Source organism: Myxocyprinus asiaticus, chromosome 4 (genome assembly GCF_019703515.2).
Source record: "Myxocyprinus asiaticus isolate MX2 ecotype Aquarium Trade chromosome 4, UBuf_Myxa_2, whole genome shotgun sequence".
Classification (NCBI taxonomy): domain Eukaryota; kingdom Metazoa; phylum Chordata; class Actinopteri; order Cypriniformes; family Catostomidae; genus Myxocyprinus; species Myxocyprinus asiaticus.
The window spans coordinates 57,298,216-57,320,875 of record NC_059347.1 but is presented as its reverse complement, the minus strand read 5'-3'; the positions used below and the strand labels follow the sequence as shown (position 1 = coordinate 57,320,875).

Sequence of the window (22,660 nt, the reverse complement as noted above, 5' to 3'; positions counted from 1 at the left end):
TAAAATATCCATCAGAACACTAAATGTGAGAATGGAATATATAATGGTGCCTACAGGTGCTAGCGACAGGTATCCACTCGTAGAGTTCGTTGTGATAAGGCACTGTGTTAAATTCACTGCACTGCATCTCTCTAAAGGAAGGATGTTTTCTGGCACATGGCTTTGTGTTGCAAATCCTGTAGCGCTTCCGTTTGCCCATACAGTATATCCCTCCAAACTCAGGCCTGTAGGTCGAGACAGAAATAATGCTACAGATGAACTGCCCAGGAAAACGTACAGAAAGAAAGATAAAGAAGGAATTGAAAATTGGAGACTCAAAGATAGTTAGTGATAGACTCAGTAGTGTTTTTTTAAAGAAATATTTAGGGTTTAATACAGATTAAGCTCAATCGACAGCATTTGTGGCATAATGTTGATTAGCACAAAAGTTTATTTTAAACTCGTCCCTCCTTTTCCTTAAAAAAAGAAGCAAAAATTGAGGTTACAGTGAGGCAGTAGTCAAAAACTATTTTTGTGTTAAACAACATTATGCCACAAAGGCTGTCGATTGAGCTTTATTTATATTAAACATGGAGTATTTCTTTAAGATGACAAACTAAAGACCAAAAGACAAATGTCTGTAAAATAATCTAGAGTGCCCTCTAGTGTATTCTGCTGGTAGTACAGCAGATAGTATGCAGAGCACAAGATTAGTAGGCTCTTTTCAAAATAATATAGTTGTCATAGTTCTTGTACGATTTTGCGAAATATGCAAATTTTCAGTATGCATGGAATACCTGAATGACCAACTACATTTGCCAAAATATGCAGTATTCAACCAGAGCACAACGGCGTGGATTACTCGACTTAACCCTCCATTTCCAGTCTGAACGAGTGAACTGGAATTAATATCAGCCGTGATTTAATTATAACATATCTTTCTTGACTCATTATTTCATCTGATTGCCAAGAGTTGAAACATTTCAGCCCAAAATTGGAATAAAATACAAAATAGCAATATTTATTCCTGAGATGACAAGTGAACTCACTAAATTAAATAAGCAAACGTGATGAGGTTATGTGACAACAACAGCATAAAACTGCTTGAAATGTTTACCATAATGCATGATGCATTCTGTTTCACATGGTATTTTTTTTTTAAATAGTATGCCATATTTCAATATACTACACTGTGCAGTGTGCAGTAAGCAGTGTGCTAGTATTCCATTTAGAACACCTTAAAGAAGGTAGTTCATTTTATTTGAGGTGGAGCTATAAGGAAAATACCAGTGATGAGAAATAGACAAGAAAGGATGAAAGAATGAACAGCAGAAAGGGATAGAGAGTAGAAGAAACGAGTGAAGAGAGTGACATGGTACTTTGGCTGATTGCATTCTCTGTCTGCTGATTGGACACCAGCTCCACAGGTACGAGAGCAATGAGACCATTCGCTCCAGGGACCCCACCCTCCATTCACAGTTTTCGGTAACTTCCCTACGATTACACACTCACCAGAGATACACCACTGACACACACAGACCAACATATTATAAGTAACTCACAAAAAAAACAAAAAGAAAACATTTCTGTAAATCTTTCAAAATCTCTTTTACCTTATCAGGTCCACACCTGGTTCCGTCTATAGGCGAGTCCAGTTTGGAACGACACGATCCATTCACTGAGCACCACAGAATCTGACACACATTCTGGAACCGAAGGGGCCTGTATTAATGACTTGACAATGTAAAGGATGTGCACGAGGATGTTTAATCGAGATTCAAATCATGATTGCACCTAGATGGCAAGATTTATAAAAAGGGGTTACACTTTGGTCAATTCAGAAGACATGTATTAAACAACACGAGTCGGATTACTTCTATGCTGCCTTTACATCTAGAGCACAGTGTAAATTTGTGGCTGTGTATTACAGCCTTTTTAATATAACAAGACCATCTGATGTTTGTATAGTAACAATATCCTGTAAATTAACTTTTATTTTTACAAACCTTATATGATTTTTCTTTGTTCTCATTCCAGTAACTCTGCTTTACAAACTAGGAAAAATGGCCTGTTTTAAAGGGATAGTTCACCCAAAAATGAAAATTCTCTCATCATTTACTCACCCTCATGCCATTCCAGATGTGTATGATTTTCTTTCTTCAGCAGAACACAAAGATTTTTAGAAGAATATCTCAGCTCTGTAGGTCCATACAATGCTAGTGAATGGTGATCAGACCTTTGTAGCTCCAGAAATCCATAATCCTAATCCATATGACTCCAGTGGTTAAATCCATATCTTCAGAAGCAAATCAAACAGATCAAAATGTAAGTCCTTCTTTTACTCTAAATCTACACTTTCACTTTTACATCTGATAGTCACATGTGCTACCTGGTTAGTTTCACTTTCACATCTGAAAGTGAAAGTTAAAGTGGAGATTTAGAGTAAAAAAGTGCTTAAATATTGTTCCGTTTCTCACCCACACCTATTATTTTTCTTCTGAAGATACGGTCTGGTCACCATTCACATTGTATGGACCTATAGAGCTGAAATATTTTTCTAAAAATCTCTGTGTTCAGCAGAAGAAAGAAAGTCATACACATCTGGGATATCATGAGGGTGAGTAAATAATGAGAGAATTTTCATTTTTGGGTGAACTATCCCTTTAAGATAATGGCATCGGCCAGTATCTACAGACAGCCTTGTCAAATTAATAACCAATAATTTGTCCTGTTTTCAAATATTTTTCAGTGAATTTTAAATATTGAATAAAATAAGCGCTCACTTAAATTCAGCAATTTTGTGTAAATCATATTTGCTATTTTAGCTAGACAGACAGACAGACAGACAGAGGAAGAGAGATCACTATAGGCATTAGCCATTTAAAAATGCATATCAGTTAAGCATTACTCCTTACATCCACTTCTGAGCAGAAAGTGGCATTGGGTCCATACTGCAGCTGGCACTGGTGCTGGGGCGTGTATCGTACTCCGGGTGCCGCCACTGGGGTGGTCAGATCCCTCTTCGATGGGCGATCATCCAGACAGAAACCCCATCCGCGACTGAGAGCACACGCGAGAAAAAAACAGAGCCTTATAAATCATAGACTGAACTATTTAAATAGTAGTCCATGTATGTTTGTAAAGTAAAAAGCATGCAATTACATATTTCTGTACATGGATGCGTGTTCTCACTCGAGAAAGCGTGTTATGTACTCCTTGCTGCAGGACGACCAGGTGAGGGGAGAGGAGTCGTAGTGGAGCTGGCGGGACATGATGAAGGGATGTCTCCCCACAAACTCACAGTCATTGCCTTGTCCATCATGGTGGATTCCAAAACTGTAACGCATAACAAGGTGACCTCATTCCTCAAATCATTTATTAACGCTGACCTTTTCTCACATAAAGGGACAGTTTACCCAAAAATGAAAATTCCGTCATCATTTACTCACTCTCATGTCATTCCAGTCCTAACCTGTGTGACTTTCTTTCAGATGTTAGGCAGTATTTTAGTACCTTTTAGAACAATGTTTGAGTTCATTTTTGAGTTTAGTTAAGTTTCATTGGTTTATTTTCTTTTATTTCCCCCTTGTTGTAACCCTGATGAAAATGATTGTTGGCAAAAGGTTTTTCGATTTCGTCGACGATAACAAATATGAGATGAGACAAGTGCATCATGATAATTAATAACTTTAATTCAAAAATACTACTGACGAAATTATGATGAGAAAAAAATAATGATATTAACAGTGCACAGAAAAAGAAACATCTAGAAAGAATTGATTAATCTAATTCAATAATCAAGTATGATTGGTATTTCCCTGCATTAGCTGCGTGATGAAGAAAGATTTTAAAACTGGTGAAATGAACCCCGTGAAATAAATGCATCCTATATATACATGAGATTAATCACTATATCCACAACAATTATGGAGTATTACAACTTACATCTGCACACACAATAGACCTTTTTCACATTTTTGGGTTTGGAATGCGGAAGTGAACGACTGCAGGGTAAACTTCTATAGCAATGAATGGGAGACCACAGCAAATATTATTTTTGCTTACCCATTAAAAAATAGAGAGTGGTGAATTACAGCAGTCAGAAGAGAGAATATGCCAAATTTACTGTCACTCCCTCAGCAGCTGTGTTAGAAACCCCATCCCAGCTGTGGTAACTAGCTTTTTAATTCCAGGGCAATAACACAAATCCTAATGTTATAAATGTACCCTAAATAATTTGAAAACTGAAAATTTATTTAAAAAAAAAACGTTGGCTAGATTTACATTGCTAAGCAAGGTGGAAACACATCATCACAGTTTGTGAAAAAGGTCTATGAAGCAAATGAACATGTGAACTTAACGAAGTTACGTGCTAGTCAGAAAGAATAATCTGCATTGTGAATACGCTATTTCCATAAAAAACGGGCTGCACACAATGCAATATCCTAAACTGACTAAAACACAGAAAATTAGTAACAGTCTCTTCTCGAAAGCATCTAGAATTCAGAACACAGTGACTTCTAAAAAGTAGCTAATACTTCAGTATATTATTTCAGGACAGTGACGTAGCCAAGTTTTGTTTGTGCTCCTTGAAACAACCACACCGTCTTTTTCCAGAACAGCCTGTATTTCTCCTGAGGTTACCTGTGGGTTTTTCTTTGTATCCCGAACAATTCTTCTGGCAGTTGTGGCTGAAATCTTTCTTGGTCTACCTGACCTTGGCTTGGTATCAAGAGATCCCCGAATTTTCCACTTCTTAATAAGTGATTAAACAGTACTGACTGGCATTTTCAAGGCTTTGCATTTGGACTTTCCATTTTTATAAAGTTCCATTACCTTGTTACACAGGTCTTTTGACAGTTCTTTTCTGCTCCCCATGGCTCAGTATCTAGCCTGCTCCACGCGAGAGCTAACAAACTCATTGACTATTTTTTACGCAGACACTAATTGCAATTTAAAAAGCCACAGGTGTGGGAAATCAACCTTTAATTGCCATTTAAACCTGTGTGTGTCACCTTGTGTGTCTATAACAAGGCTAAACTTTGATCAGGGCCACTTGGGTGATTTCTGTTATCATTATGATTTAAAAAGGAGCCAAACAACTATGTGATAATAAATGGCTTCATATGATCACTATCCTTAAATAAAAGACAGGTTTTTTTGCATGATCAGTCATATTTTCAAAATCAATGCCAAAATTTCTCAATTTCTGCCAGGGTATGCAAACTTTTGAGCACAATTGTATCTAATATTAACAAATCTAAGTGGTAAAACTAACAAAGGCATACACACCTGTGTCCAAGTTCATGAGCGATGGTGAAAGCGACAGGTAGTCCCGAGTCCTCATTGATATTGCAGGAGCGGTGCGGCTGGCACATGCCTGACAGGTGAGACAAGCCGAGCGTCTCGCATGGTTGATTCATGCCTGCACAGATATCCTTCCTGACAGCAGAGTTCACATCAGGTCAGACACAACAGCTGGAGTCATTTACTTTATAGGCTACTAAAGTTGTGCTGCAAGGCTAAAATTGAATTCTGCCTAAAAAGAGTTATGGCTCGGGGTTGAATTCTGTGTCATTTTACCGAACTGGCTCAGATTTCTTAATTGTTGGCTGTGTTCAGCATGCATTTGCTCTGGAGAACATGTTGGACGCAGTTGAACATGTTGAGGTCATTCAAAACTATGGAGCTTTAGGTTGAGCAAAGAGCATTTAGGGGCTGTTAAAAGCTCAGAGACTACAGATACCAAACAGCTTCATTATATTAATCAATAAACTGACATTTATGACTTTAATATGGCTTTACAATGTGCAGTTTTTACCTGATCTGAACCTTAAAATGATTTTAGGTATAACCTTTTTCGACAAGTTCATTTAGATGTGACCATGTAAAGTGAATTTTTCAGTAACTGAAAACTTTTTGACAGTGTAAACAAACACATATGAATGAAAACATAAACATATGAATACATATATCAGTATATATGCATATAAATTAATGTATGTAAATGGGCAGTTGACAAGACATGGACATAAAGTAAATCAACATCAAGATTTTAGGTTAATATTTATATGAATGTTTAAGGGAAAGTGTATATAATTTAGGTGCTGTAATTCGCATTTCTGGTAGTCCTGCAATGTGAATAATGTTATTGCCAATTAATCAATCATAAAACTGCTTGTACAATAATTAAACAAGTATGAGAAAAATGTTGTTTCAAATAGTTTTAGATGAAGTAGTATAACAGGATAATGCCCATATATTACAGGTGCATCTCAATAAATTAGAATGTCGTGGAAAAGTTCATTTATTTCAGTAATTCAACTCAAATTGTGAAACTCGTGTATTAAATAAATTCAATGCACACAGACTGAAGTAGTTTAAGTCTTTGGTTCTTTTAATTGTGATGATTTTGGCTCACATTTAACAAAAACCCACCAATTCACTATCTCAAAAAATTAGAATATGGTGACATGCCAATCAGCTAATCAACTCAGAACACCTGCAAAGGTTTCCTGAGCCTTCAAAATGGTCTCTCAGTTTGGTTCACTAGGCTACACAATCATGGGGAAGACTGCTGATCTGACAGTTGTCCAGAAGACAATCATTGACACCCTTCACAAGGAGGGTAAGCCACAAACATTCATTGCCAAAGAAGCTGGCTGTTCACAGAGTGCTGTATCCAAGCATGTTAACAGAAAGTTGAGTGGAAGGAAAAAGTGTGGAAGAAAAAGATGCACAACCAACCAAGAGAACCGCAGCCTTATGAGGATTGTCAAGCAAAATCGATTCAAGAATTTGGGTGAACTTCACAAGGAATGGACTGAGGCTGGGGTCAAGGCATCAAGAGCCACCACACATAGACATGTCAAGGAATTTGGCTACAGTTGTCGTATTCCTCTTGTTAAGCCACTCCTGAACCACAGACAACATCAGAGGCGTCTTACCTGGGCTAAGGAGAAGAAAAACCGGACTGTTGCCCAGTGGTCCAAAGTCCTCTTTTCAGATGAGAGCAAGTTTTGTATTTCATTTGGAAACCAAGGTCCTAGAGTCTGGAGGGAGGGTGGAGAAGCTCATAGCCCAAGTTGCTTGAAGTCCAGTGTTAAGTTTCCACAGTCTGTGATGATTTGGGGTGCAATGTCATCTGCTGGTGTTGGTCCATTGTGTTTTTTGAAAACCAAAGTCACTGCACCCGTTTACCAAGAAATTTTGGAGCACTTCATGCTTCCTTCTGCTGACCAGCTTTTTAAAGATGCTGATTTCATTTTCCAGCAGGATTTGGCACCTGCCCACACTGCCAAAAGCACCAAAAGTTGGTTAAATGACCATGGTGTTGGTGTGCTTGACTGGCCAGCAAACTCACCAGACCTGAACCCCATAGAGAATCTATGGGGTATTGTCAAGAGGAAAATGAGAAACAAGAGACCAAAAAATGCAGATGAGCTGAAGGCCACTGTCAAAGAAACCTAGGCTTCCATACCACCTCAGCAGTGCCACAAACTGATCACCTCCATGCCACGCCGAATTGAGGCAGTAATTAAAGCAAAAGGAGCCCCTACCAAGTATTGAGTACATATACAGTAAATGAACATACTTTCCAGAAGGCCAACAATTCACTAAAAATGTTTTTTTTTTTATTGCTCTTATGATGTATTCTAATTTTTTGAGATAGTGAATTGGTGGGTTTTTGTTAAATGTGAGCCAAAATCATCACAATTAAAAGAACCAAAGACTTAAACTACTTCAGTCTGTGTGCAATGAATTTATTTAATACACGAGTTTCACAATTTGAGTTGAATTACTGAAATAAATGAACTTTTCCACGACATTCTAATTTATTGAGATGCACCTGTATATACGTATGAATGCCTATATAGATGCATACATATGCATGAAAGCATGTATATGTATATTTATTTATATATGGGTTTTTCTTCAATTTCATGTTGCAGCGCATGATTGTTACTGAAACTAACAGATATTTTCTTTTTACTTTTTTGTTATATGAAGGTCACATTAAAACTGATTTGGAAAGTTCCCAGACCGTCATATTTTATTTTTGGTACTTTACAAAGGCCGTATATATTTGATCGTTTTAACCTTTACCTAGACCCAGACTTTCAATATCAATCTATTAAAATCCATTATATAAAAATACAAATTATTACATGTTTAAAACTTTGATAATGTATACACAAAGAGTGAAATAAACAAACCAATTCAAATTTACTGTGTGAAAATGATCTAAACTCAGCAAAAATAGAAACGTCCCTTTTTCAGGACACTGTATTTTAAAGATAATTTTGTAAAAATCCAAATAACTTTACAGATCTTTATTGTAAAGGGTTTAAACAATGTTTTCCATGCTTAACAATTAATTAACCTGCACCTGTGGAATGGTCGTTAAGACACTAACAGTTTACAGACAGTAGGCAATTAAGGTCACAGTTAAACTTAGGACACTAAAGAGACCTTTCTACTGACTCTGAAAAACACCAAAAGAAAGATGCCCAGGGTCCCTGCTCATCTGCGTGAACGTGCCTTAGGCATGCTGCATGGAGGCATGAGGACTGCAGATGTGGCCAGGGCAATAAATTACAATGTCCGTACTGTGAGACGCCTAAGACAGCACTACAGGGAGACAGGAAGAACAGCTGATCGTCCTCGCAGTGGCAGACCACGTGTAACAACACCTGCACAGGATCGGTACATCCGAATATCACACTTGCGGGACAGGTACAGGATGGCAAAAACAAGTGCCCGAGTTGCACCAGGAACACACAATCCCTCCATCAGCGCTCAGAATGTCTGCAATAGGCTGAGAGAGGCTGAACTGAGGGCTTGTAGGGCTGTTGTATGGCAGGTCCTTACCAGACATCACTGGTAACAATGTCGCCTATGGGCACAAGCCCACCTTCACTGGACCAGATAGGACTGGCAAAAAGTGCTCTTCACCGATGAGTCGCGGTTTTGTCTCAGCAGGGGTGATGGTCGCACTCGCGTTTATCATCGAAGAAATGAGTGTTACACTGAGGCCTGTACTCTGGAGCAGGATCGATTTGGAGGTGGAGGGTCCATCATGGTCTGGGTCGGTGTGTCACAGCATCATTGGACTGAGCTTGTTGTCATTGCAGGCAATCTCAACGCTGTGCGTTACAGGGAAGACATCCTCCTCCCTCATGTGGTACCCTTCCTGCAGGCTCATCCTGACATGACCCTCCAGCATGACAATGCCACCAGCCATACTGCTCGTTCTGTGCATGATTTCCTGCAAGACAGGAATGTCAGTGTTCTGCCATTGCCAGTGAAGAGCCCGGATCTCAATCCCATTGAGCACATCTGGGACCTGTTGGATCGGAGGGTGAGGGCTAAGGCCATTCCCCCCCAGAAATGTCCGGGAACTTGCAAGTGCCTTGGTGGAAGAGTGGGGTAATATCTCACAGCAAGAACTGGCAAATCTGGTGCAGTCCATGAGGAGGAGATGCACTGCAGTACTTAATGCAGCTGGTGGCCACACCAGATACTGACTGTTACTTTTGAATTTGACCTCCCCTCCCCTTTGTTCAGGGATACATTATTCCATTTCTGTTAGTCACATGTCTGTGAAACTTGTTTGTTGCTGAATCTTTTTATGTTCATACAAGTATTTACACATGTTAAGTTTGCTGAAAACAAAAGCAGTTGAAAGTGAGAGGACGTTTCTTTTTTTGCTGAGTTTATATACATTTTTCAAAAATTATGACTGTCCCACAGTTGTGACGTCATTTCCACTACACCAAACAATTTTGCTCCTAAAAAAGTTTTTTTTTTTATAAAGTTAGTGTACTTGTTAACCAACTTAACAACTTGCTTCTGATGAAAAATTAGACAAGTGATGCTTGAAGAAAACACTGAAAAATCAAGGTAAATATCAAGGTATAAATATATATATATATATGCAAAAAGTGTGAAAATATTATTTAATTATGTGTGAAGCTATGAAATTAGCCTTTGCAAGACAAAAAATAAAATTAAAAAAATCAGACATTTATGTCACAAATGTTCATGAAATGGACATACAAATCTCCTGTGATGCATGTACATACACTGTTGGACATTGTTAGAAGACAAATTAAATAAACTAGTGAAAAATGGTTTAACAAGACTTTACTTTCTAGGAATCCACAGTGCTAAAAGTGAATAAACTCCCATATATGTGTATGTGTGCAATGTGTGTAAAGGGGCAGGTGTTTTTACCGGGTGATAAGTATAGCGACATCATGATGAGCTGGATGAGTGTCACTTTGAGGATTGAGGTTTTTTTGCCAGGTACAGAAGTTGGTGAGAGTCGTATCAGCGTGATGAACGATCTTCAGCCCTTTCTGAAAACACACAAAAGTCCAAACCTCAAAGTACTGAAAGATGTGATGCTTGTCATGGAGCTAAGCTAATGCTTGCAGGACCAATGTAATAATTTCATAATCAACCATGGAAAAAAACAATATCAGTAGACCACTACTATGAATATTGGGGGGACATGTCCCTCAATTTCTATGGTGGTTACGGCCCTGCTTTAATAAATTCTGACAACTGGGCAACAAACTTAAGTGTCTTCTGTCAAAACAGATCACAATTTTGAATTAGAAAATGGGGCAGTGAGAACAGGTTAACATCCAAAATCTTCACAGTTCACTGCTGTGTGGTTCTGGCTGACTGTTCTGAGATGGTGATGTGTTTGGGTGGGTCTGATTACACTGCTGAAAAGACCAGCACATGTTGTGTTTTGGATACTGGTGTTCCAGCTAGGCTTTGTAGTCAGTCCTACAGCTAGACCAGCACCAAACCAGCATAAACCAACATGGAAATTCATGGTGGTCTATGCTGGTCTTTTGAACATAAAGCAAACGATTCTGATGTACCTCCTCTCCATGTAGCAGAATGAGTCGGACCAACACGATATGGATAGCATTACCGATGCTGGCATCATGAAAAATTCCAGCCACCTGTAAGAAAGTTATACAAATATAACAGAACAAAACACACACTGAGAGATGCAATTGAGCTGTGTAGGCATGACAAATGAGCCAAACTTGGTGGAATTCTCAGCACTGAACAGGACAGGTCATGACAGATTGGGCTGAAGCATAAACCAAGTGAATCTCAACAACTGTCAAGATGCCATAGTGAAGTCATACTTTAAACAGAATAAATTCTCACCATGTTCATGATGGTGAAGATGTAGGACTCAACATTCCCACTCCAGTGGTAGTCCACGAGTTTGGAGTCACCAACCACCATGGTCTCCACCCAGCGCTCTTTACTGATGGAGCGCGGGGAGATCCGCCGTGGCCGTTCCCATTCCAGATCATCATTATGAACCCCACCCTGTGGATGCCGCTGTTCCTGTTCCCAGCGCTCCCTCTCTAGATCCACCAGTTGGGAATACTGCGGACCATCTGCATTGGAACACACACACACACACATACCTCTTGTTCATCACTACACTTTACAACTGACAGAACAAGAACAGCTCTACAAGACACTTCACATGATGGTTACCTCAGTAAACATTGCACAATTTGAACTTAAACTTAAAGATTTTAGCACAATTTGAAAATATATTTTCTTCAAATATAAATCATTCCCACATCATAAAAAGTGCAGGGTTGACTGGCTGCCACAAGTGCAATTGAGGCGTAAAGGGCCTGTTTGTGCAAAAATCCAAATTCTGTCATAATTTATGCACCCTAATTTTGCTCCAAACCAATATGTGTTTCTTTAATCCGTGTCAGGGGCGGGCACGGGGTGTCAGCTGCCATCCTAAAAATTAGCTTTGCCACCCCACCTCAGAACCCGCTTACATCTTGTAATGCGCAACAGCTTAACCGGTCCGTGTCGCGCATGGTCTATAACAACGTTCCACGCCTTACTCGTCTTTTGCCAACACTGGCAAAAAATCCTGGACATGCCCCTGATCCGTGCAACACAAAAAAGTTATCTAGCAGAATGTTCAGTCTGCTCTTTTCTGTACAATAAGTGTGAAATGTAGTTTTTCATGTCAAGTAAGGCTAAACGATTTGGACAAAAATTTTGTTTTTGAAAAATCTAATTGCATTTTGTTTTATAAAATGTTGCAATTGCATAATCATAAAACTACGATATGATTATTTATATTTTTTTTAAATCTTGTAAGTAATGGGCAAACATGCTCTACTGCCAATAGAAATACTGTTGAACAAGTGGGTTTCCCTTTTGAATCCTTTAAAAAAAAAGAACCAAACTGAATAAATAAATAATACAGGCATGTTTTTGATCCGGTTAAGCCCTTAAAGAAACAGATCACCCAAAAATGAAAATTCTCTCATCATTTATTCACCCTCATGCCATCCCAGATGTGTATGACTTTCTTTCTTCTGCAGAACACAAATTATGATTTTTAGAAGAATATTTCAGCTGTGTAGGTCCATTCAATGCAAGTGAATGGGTGCCAAAATTCTGACACTCGAAAAAGCACATAAAGGCAGCATAAAAGTAATCCATTTGACACCAGGGTTTTAATCCACATCTTCAGAAGTGATACGATAGGTATGGGTGAGAAACAGATACATTTTTAAGCCCTTATTTGCTAGAATTTCTTCTCCCTGCCCAGTAGGGGGTGATATGCATGAACAAAAGAAGAAGAATGTGAAAGTTAAAGTGGAGATTGAGTGAGCAGGGAGGAGAATTTATAGTATAAAAAGAACTTAAATATTGATGTTTCTCACGCACGCCTATCATATCGCTTCTGAAGGCATTTATTTAACCACTGGAGTCTTATGGATTACTTTTATGCTGACTTATGTGAATTTTGGAGCTTCAACATTTTGGCACCCATTTACTTGCATTGTATGGACCAAAAGAGCTGAGACATTATTCTAAAAATCTTCATTTGAGTTCAGCAGATGAAAGAAAGTCATACACATCTGGTATGGCATAAGGGTGAGTAAATGATGAGAGAATTTAAATTTTTGGGTGAACTATCCCTTTAAGCTTTTATTTTGGCGGAAGATGTTTCCATTTGTAGTAGAGTTAACAATGCCTTATAATGTAGAAAAATGCTCTCACCCACTCCTCTGTCCAAAAAAACCCTATGTTGTGTGCTTAGATTTGGACAGTAACTTTTAGTGGCCAAGCATATTTGGAATTACACAAATGTGCAATTAGTGAATCTAGAGCACTACAACATTTTACAGTAAGCACAGCAAGCAGTCTCTGAGCACACTATGTATTTATTTTATTTAATCACAGCCTTTTTAATGTGATTTAATAATCACAATACATCATATTCGATTTTATTATCATTAAGCCTACTGTCAAGCTCCTAAAAGAACAAAAAACACCATAAAACACCATAAAACAGTCCTAAAGAAATTACATTTACTCACACAAAGTTATAATATGGCTTCAGAACCCTTGAAATACAGCACACAAGTTGTATGGCATACTTTCATGCTATCTTTAATCCTTTTTGGAGCTTAACAGTAAAAATCCCTGTGGGCTTTTATTGTATAGAAAAGAGTCTGGACATTCTACCAAATTCTGCGTAGATTCTGTGTCCTACAGAAAAAAGCATACGGTTTGGAACAACATGTGCGAGAGCAAATGATGACAGACTTTTCTATCTTGGTGGAACATTTTCTTCAATCCTTTAATACCATGTAAAGTTTTTTTTTTTTCTCAAACAAAATAATATTTATTACTTGTTTATCTGACCTTTGACACCACAGGGACTGTGGTGAACCCTTTGTGCATCCGTGTTGCGTCGCCGTCTGAGGCTTCTCCATGTTGAGCTCCGGTAGATCACATGTGGGTGTTGTGGATGAGTGATGTTCGGGACGTGGCCACGGACAGGCTCAATTAATGACAGCCCATCAGGTAAATATAACAGCCCCCTCTATAAGACATTATCAATAAAAAAAATATTAACTGTATACTAGGATGGTCCTGTGGAAGAAATTTCCTTTTTTAAATTACGAAATGTCTGTTTTTGGTGCAAGACTCCTTTACTTGCATCATAAGTGGACTAATAAAATCCAACAAAATGTCAGGGGCCCTATGGGTTCACATGCTATCAATGTAAGTCTATGTGGTTTTTACATCTGTTCCATCATCTTCCAGCTGAAAATCACTGATTATTTAGAAAAGCAGTACTAACCATATACTCTACAACAAGCTGCACAGTTTGTGGTATCATTTATGTCTCTGGCTCAAACAGTGTGGGACAAGTTACATGTCAAAGTTTAATGCTTAAGGTTAGGGGTTTGTTCAAAAGGTTCAAAGGGGTCTGTACTCTAATAACACTTCAGGTGTCAGCTCTCTTTATTTAGATCTGTTGGAATTCCACTGAATGCAGTGCAGAAGGAATCCCTCCTTCTGTTTATTAATTTCCCCTGCAAGCTCTTGCCAGTCTTGGTATTTTCTCCACAGCAGGGGCTTTAGGAAGATTACCCGCCCACTCCCCGACGTGCCACATGCAAAACACAAATAAACACTTATGCACTAGCAAACACACTAGTTATACAAGAGGATAAATGCATAATAAGGGGCCAATCACATCAAGCCTATTTTTTGTGTCCTTCTGCAATTATTTTAATTGTTTTACTATACAAACATGTGCAAGATGGATGTTTGATCAAGCTTTTTTCAAGAATTTCAACTTTTTTTAAAACGCGTCTCGAGAAACCTGCATCGGTTCATCCAGTGCCTGTTTAGAAACAAGCATTACAATCGCTTGCTAAGATAATGCATGACGCACTCTGAATGGGAGACCATGACAAATATTCTTTTTGTGTCCCCATTTGCTTCAGTGGCAAAAGGAAAAATCCACTATTACATTTCCACAACTTTCCACAAGGGGGAAAAATTTGAGTGCAGTGGATTATGGCAACCAGAAGATAGAAAAAAACTATTTACCTTTTTTCCCTCAACAGCTTCATATACATATATATATAAAACAAATCGCAGCTGTGGTAACTAACAGGGCCATTTCTGGGCATATGGGGACCCCAAGCAAAATCCTACTTGGAGGCCCCCATCCTTCCCTCTGGGGCCACAAGGGGGCCCCCTATAACTGTCTAATTGAGCCATAATAGCTGCCTGAGACTTATGCACAGCTTTTAGTATATATATAAAAAATAAAAAACGACCTTGCTTTGCGGGGCCCCCAGTTGGCGCGGGGTGGCCACTTATACCGCTATATCTAAAAACGTCCCTGGTAACTAGTTTTTTAGATTAATGCCAGGGTAAAATAACACAAAGTATAATGTTATAATTTTACTCTAAATAATTTTAAAGAATTTTAAATATAAAAAAGTTTGCTTGATTTACGCCTCTAAACGCGGTAACGCACGAGTCTATAAAACGCTGCATTACGGCGGCACATTTTGCTCGAGCAAGCGACACTCAAGCAAGTAAAAATCTAGTTACACAATTCATCTTGGGTCAAATCAGGATGCACATTCACTTTGTAGCATGATTACACGGAAACTCCGAGAGTTCATGTACTCTAGGATTGGCCACATTATGCCAACTCACTGACAAGCAGCAGACATGTTTGCATCGGCTCCAGCTTGTTTACCTTCCCTTGTGGCACGACCACAGCTGTACAGCTGAAAATAACTCGCTTCACAACTCGCTTTTGGCGCCCCTCCATGGACATTTCACACAGAAAATGCCAATACAGCCAACAGCACTAACTGCTTTGGCCACCGGGGGCAGTTTCTAATTTCAGTAAGCACAGACCGATTTTAGCAACAATAAAAAAAAGTCAACCTAATGTTTCCGATTTCATTGTGAGATTGGTCTGCACTTTTCACAGTATACAACATAGCGTACTTAGACTCATATGATTTAATTTGGCTCATAAAATATCTCTCTTATTTCTCTTATCACGATGCTTATTTTGGAGTTTGAATGAAACGGCTGTGTTTTTTAGTTCTTATGGAAATGAGAGCAAATACCAAGCTACATTGCATGTACTCGCTCACTGTGGAATGAATCAGTCCCACAGGCTGAAAACAGGTGTGTGTGTGTGTGTTCAGTACAAACTAAATAAACCGTGACCAAAAAAAAAACATTCCTAATGTTTCGAAACTGGACTACACGTAACACAAAACAGATACTAGGATTTTTGGAAGCACAGAGCAATACACCATGAAGACTCAGTCATAATATTGAGTCAATCATCCACAGAGTCTAAACAATGCACATGACTGCAACACTCATTGTCTGTGTTATACACGTTAAACAATTCTTACATATATCCCCTCAAACATAAAAATCCCAAATGAGATCTCTTTAATATGTTAACTGTTTCTCTTAAACAAAGCATGTACCATGATATTCTTTAAAGAACCTTAGAGTAAGAACAACATGGTTTATTTTTATGGTATTTATTCAGTACCATGGTACAATGGTATTTCCATCTGATACCATCATTGTACTTTTTAATAAAATTAACATTAAATTGAATTGTATCACTGTTTTATGTGCCAGTACTCTCTCTCTCTTCATCTGCTCCTCACAGCAGAAATGTAAGCTTCGGTGTCAAGGGGCATTATGAAAACAAAAGTAAAATCTTCTAAATACAGAAGCCATGTGTGTGTGTGCCGGACTGTTGCTCAGTTTCCAGAGATCCTGCTGGCTTTGGTAGGACTTCAAACAGAGCATACAGGACATCAGTATAGGATTTCCATCTTATACAAAGGACTCTAAACTGTAGTTCTTAAAACCAGTCATACGTCCCCTGGAGGTCAGGAAGTATGTATGGATCTAATGACTAATGCATCTGTAGTCAGAGTGGGTCAGTGACTGGTAGTTTTGTTTATCTGTAATGAGTCAGTGCTCTGGTTTGCAACAAACCAGCAGAACAAAGTGAATTCAAATCCTTCCCTGTGCATTTGTCACTGTGCATTTCTTATCGTGAAGAAAATTGGCAATACGCAGCTTTATTAATAAGAGACAGTTTTTTTTTTTTTTTTGTGAGTTAAAGATGGATTGAAGTGAACAGAGAGGTGAGAGAGGGTAGACTTCGCCCCATTATACACTGCAACAAAATACATTTTTGATTTGTTTTTCTTTGGCTTGTTTTCCAATATTTCCATATAAATATCTAAAACTCCTCTAAAACAATGTGCATTTACTTTAGCAGCTATACTGCAGAATACATTTTTTGAATCTGAGAATGTTGAATATTAAAAATACAAATATTTTTAAATATGTAAAAATCCTTTAAAAAAGATGTATTCACCTGAGAAGCAGCATATAAGATATTTAGACTTACTTTTAGAGGATAGATCTTGAATGCAAGTATATTTTGTCTTTGCTGCACTTGCAGAAGTATAACCAAGTGAAAAAATACAAAACAAGACAAAAACACTTGACTTGCAACTTTTTGCCTTACAATGAAAGTGAATGGTGACTGAGGCTATCAATTCTGCCAGATATCTCATATGGAGATTCAAATGGGTTCAGAACAACATGACAGTGATTAAATGATGATAGAATTTGTATTTGGTTAAGGAATCACTCCGAAAATGCACAACATGTGCAGTCTTTATAGGTCTATAACAGTCTGTCATTTTCACCTTTAATTCATACATTAAACACCTGAGTCTTTGAAGAGTTAACACATAAAAGTTAATGGTATGCGAGTGTTACAGCACCTGAGACAGAAAGAGACAGCAAGGGAAAGAGAATGTTTGGAGGTGTATTTAGGGGAAGATAATATGAGAATGGAATGAAGCGCTGTTGAGTGACATTAAACACGACTTTACAGGAGCAGAATACAAGCTCAGGCAACAACAGACGGAGAGAGAAAGCTATTAGTACAAGTACTGCATGCATGCTTGTGCAAATTATGTTTGCAACTATTAAATCAACGCTCATTTTAAATTCCCAAACTCTTTCCTTTCCCTACCCAACAATTAAATAATTCCACTTTTCTTCTTTTATCCCTTGCAAGACTTCTTGCTCAATGGCCAAGTTAGAGAGAGTTCAGACAGGTTTCATATGCAGACACACTGACCTGGTTATAGTTCTTCTCAAGTTTCATTTTTTATGAGAGTCCACTCTGACTAACAGGTAACTGTTGTATCTTATTACATGGCTTTCTGGAATACTTGATTTTGATTGGTCAGCCACAGCATAATGTGGTCAAATATTTTTTATAATGACTGCTAAACAGTATAACTGACCATTGTCCTGATTTCTGACACACAGTGGGATCCAAAACTTTGAGAATTTCTTTTTTTGTTTTAATGGAAATATACAGAAAGTTTTAGAATTTTTTAAAAAGTTGACAAAAGAAAAGTTATGACCTATAATAAAGAAGAAATGTTTAAGATTTTTCACTGTATCTAATAAGAAAATGTGTGCAATTGACCATGTGGGGGGGGGGGGGATTTTCTTCCCTTTTTTCTCCCCAATTTGGAATGCCTAATTCCCAATGCGCTCTAAGTCCTCATGGTGGTGTAGTGACTTGCCTCAACCCGGGTGGCGGAGGACGAATCTCAGTTGCCTCCGTGTGTCTTATCTCATGGCTTGTTGAGGGTATTACCGCAGAGACCTAGCGCATGTGGAGGCTTCATGCTATTCTCCGCGGCATCCATGCACAACACACCACGCGCCCCACCGAGAGCGAGCCATGAGGTGGTTAACCCAACGTGACTCTACCCACCCTAGCAACCAGGCCAATTGGTTGCTTAGGAAGCCTGACTGGAGTCACTCAGCACGCCCTAGATTCGAACTTGCGACTCCAGGGGTGGTAGTCAGCGTCTTTACTCGCTGAGCTACCCAGGCCCCTGCAATTGATCATGTTAATTTTGCTCAAAAGGTCATATTCTCTTGCATCCACTGAAGCACATAAGAGTTCATGCTTGGTCGAGTACATGCTGCCATTAAAGCAAAATTCATATTACTTTTTCAAAACTAAATCTCATGCTGAAAATATGTGAAATTAATAAAATAAGCAAAATAGGAGCAATTTAAATATTGGTCAATGTAGCTGTGTTAGTTTCAGCCTGATCTCATAAAATTACGTTACCGTGGCAACATTTTTGCAAAACAAATGTCAGTGCTTCATTATGTTTCGCTGCAGTTTTCCAGTGTAATGTCCAGCGGGGGGCGCCAAAAGCGAGTTAATTGGTGTCCTAATCAGACAAGGTTTTTAAAGTGAATATTAAATGGAGGTATTAATGAGTAAAATGTACCTCCTTAACCTAAAACTTTAACCTAAATCTAACCGAAAGTGTCGTAAAAGGAAATGCGATATGAAAAGCACATTTTCTGAAGCAACCCCGTCATTTTGTGCCACTTCTATGACACTTTCGTCTCACGTGTCATCTTGTGTGCTTGTTTGACCTCAGTCTTCAGAGTTCCAAGTCCAACACTATCAGGTGAGCTACCCTGCAAGCTAATAACATTGGAATAAGTGTGTAAATGTAGGTGTCTGTAATACAAGCCTTAAAATTTATAATTTTTCAAATAATGCATTAAGTAAAAGTGTTTCTATATCATAACATAGTGGTGTGTGAATAATAGAGCAAAACATAAGTGTCTATAAAGTCAAAATCAGTCATTCTGAGACTAGGTTGGCTTGTTTCATGTCTCTCATATCATTCTTCTTGCATAATAAATATTATAAACCCATAAAAAGCAGCTTTGCATTGGGGTAATGATAACGACCGGCTAACTATACACTATCCTTGCATATAAACCCTTTTAGATCTAAACTGTGCTTCATGAAACTGCTGATGCAGGACGCAACTTCCAGTTTGCAATCATACAGTCTGCCCACACGCTGCCGATTCTTTGTCATTCTAAATGTCAAACACAGAGTTCTTTTCAGAAAAGGACAAGGCTAATATACAAGTCTGTGTCGCTCCAGACAGGTATTTGCTCTTTAGTCTGGCACCACCAGCATTTCGAGAGCTTTTTGGGGCTCTTTAGGTCCAATTCAAATTCCTGAATGTGAGTTTGCATTTTGATGACATTTTGATGAAATATAAAGATTAAAGAAAAATTCTTCTTAAAAATAACGTGCAATGATGGATGGTATTAAGATGACCAGGAGTGAATATTAAGAAAGGAAATAGTGTCAATGTTGATTTCATGTCGATTTTAAACAGTCAGTGTCTGCACAACTGCAACAAATGTACATTTGCGACAGAAACTAATTTCATATTTTAAACAACTGCTCAATTAAATCGGATATTTCTCACCAATCCCTCACAGGTGCTGATGGCGGCCGTCCCCTGCACAATGTCATCCGTTACTGTGCCAATAAGATGACAGGCGCCTTTCCTAAATGTTTGTGGCCATTTCTCTGCTGAACTCCCATTCCGTCTCTCCAGCACATATTCATTGGAAAGCAGGTTGTCGTTGGTGGTTAGATTGAGGGTCAATTCCCGGCCATCGTATTTGAGTTTGTAATACACCCGCCTGTCTTCTGAACTCAGGTCTCTCTTATGTCGCCGGTCCGTGAAGTGATGCAATAAAGCGTATGAGATAAATTTCCCATGGCTGTCCACTTTTTCTGGATGACTGATGAAAAATTCAGAGTGCTGCTTAATGAAGAGGTCTATAAATGAAAATAAGACAGAGCTCCATAAAGAACTCAATAGACATTTACAGTACAGTTATAACCAAGTACCCCTATTACAATGACAGCAACTTTAAGAGTCTTGTTTAAAGGCACAGTGGTGATAATTCACAAATGAACTATTACAGAGTTTGAACCTACAGTCCAACCTTCCAGGTACCTGCTCAGATTTTGTACCATACACTTATACTGTATATGTACCAACCAATTCAACCCTTTGATGCATGACAATCACTACGGTGCAAAGATCTTTATAGGGATAGCTCACCCAAAAATTCTCTCATTTACTCACCCTCACTCATGCCATCCCTGATGTGTGTGACTTTCTTCTGCTGAACACAAATGAAGATGTTTAGAAGAATATCTCAGCTCTGTAGGTCCATACAATGCAAGTGAATGGTGACCAAAACTTTCTGCCCCGAATTGTGCCACCATGCCCCGAGCTCGCGATTGGAGAGAGGTGCCCCAAATCTTGCCACCCCGCCCCCTCACAGAGCTTGCAAGATTGCGATGGGGGGGAAGGTGCCCCGAGTTGTTCCTGTAAGGCTACTCAGCCTAAAAGGCTCTAAATGGTTAGGATTATAGATGTTCATAATGCATTCTTACATTCTGAACAAACATAAGATAACCATAATCAACAGTATATGTACACCGTGACACAGGATCGATTGAAAAACCATGTGATGGCTGGGCAGATTTGGCAAAGTCATTGATGATTTTGCAACAATGAAAACTAGGAGGGGAGGGTTAAATTTGAAATGAGGAATTATGTGTAATAGCACAGGCAGCAATCTGTAAGAATTTTACCATTCTCTTTATTTATTGACTCTATAATTTAATTATGCAATTTAAGTTCTGTAATATAATGTTAATATAATTTTGCCAAATATATATATATATATATATAAACATTTACTCACCCTCATGCCATTCCAGAAACATGGCTTTCTTTCTTTTGCAGAATAAAAATGAAGATTTTTAGAAGAAGATATCAGATTGTAGTCCATCAATGCAAGTGAATATTGGCTCAGCTCTGTAGGTCCAATAGCACATAAAGGCAGTATAAAATCATTCATGAGACTCAATGATTAAATGTATGACTCTAGAAGTGATATGATAGGTGAGGTGAGAAACAGCTGGATAATCCTTTCACGAGTGGAGATCTCTAGTCGTGAAAGTGAAGATATAGAGTCACATCTATTTTCTCACCCTCACCTATCATATCACTTCTAAAGACATAGATTTAACCACTGGAGTCTTATGAATGATTTTTATGCTGCCTTTATGTGCTTTTTGGAGCTTCAAGGTTCGAGCCAACATTCACTTGCATTGTATGGACCTACAAAGCTGAGATATTCTTCTAAAAATGTTTTCATTTGTGTCCAGCAGAAGAAAGAATGTCATACACATTCTGGGATTTCATGAGGGTGATTAAATGATGATAGAATTCAAATTTCTGGGTGAACTAACCCTTTTATATATTTTGTGTTAAAGCATAGTTCTGTAAAAAAAAAAAAAAAAGTTGTTACCATCATAAAATCCATAATTGTGTTATGTTTTTGGGGGGGGGGTTAAGGGGGGCGCCACGTCAGATCTCACCTAGTGCACCAAGAAAGACAGAACCGCCACTGGCTGCTTTTATGTGCTTTTTGGTGCTTCAAAATTTTGGTACCCATTCACTTGCATTGTGAGGACCTACAGAGCTGAAATATTATTTTTAAATCTTTGCTTGTGTTCAGGGTAAGAAAGAAAGTCATTCACATCTGGGATGGCATGAGGGGGAGTAAATGAGAACATTTTCATTTTTGGATGCGCTATCCCTTTAAATGAACTTAATTACACAAGTTTGAGACACCATTACTCAATTAAATTGAGGGAACGAGTTTACTCAATCATTTAAGTAGAGTCAACTTTTTAGGGTTTTAGTGCATAACTGTCCTATTCATCACGTCATTGTGTTTTTCATTTATGACATAAATTCAACATGGCTGATGAAAGTGATCATGCACAAAGTATCTCCGGAATATCTACAACTATCTTCTATTGCAATGGACAGATATGTAA

The 22,660-nt window shown here is 38.3% G+C and overlaps 1 protein-coding gene across 1 annotated transcript in view; it reads right to left on the bottom strand.

The window, feature by feature from the left end:
- The window catches only part of LOC127439992 (A disintegrin and metalloproteinase with thrombospondin motifs 12-like), a 53,171-nt gene that overhangs the window by 29,913 nt on the left and 598 nt on the right, over positions 1–22,660 (bottom strand). Inside the window, exons 2-12 of the mRNA XM_051696332.1 lie at positions 20,217–20,575; positions 13,711–13,891; positions 11,176–11,414; positions 10,878–10,961; positions 10,216–10,340; positions 5,272–5,421; positions 3,172–3,315; positions 2,895–3,039; positions 1,593–1,685; positions 1,359–1,504; positions 55–224 (exon numbers count right to left, since the gene is read on the bottom strand). Of these exons, the coding sequence (XP_051552292.1) occupies positions 55–224; positions 1,359–1,504; positions 1,593–1,685; positions 2,895–3,039; positions 3,172–3,315; positions 5,272–5,421; positions 10,216–10,340; positions 10,878–10,961; positions 11,176–11,414; positions 13,711–13,891; positions 20,217–20,575 (1,836 nt within the window). The remainder of the gene's footprint in view (positions 1–54; positions 225–1,358; positions 1,505–1,592; positions 1,686–2,894; positions 3,040–3,171; positions 3,316–5,271; positions 5,422–10,215; positions 10,341–10,877; positions 10,962–11,175; positions 11,415–13,710; positions 13,892–20,216; positions 20,576–22,660) is intronic.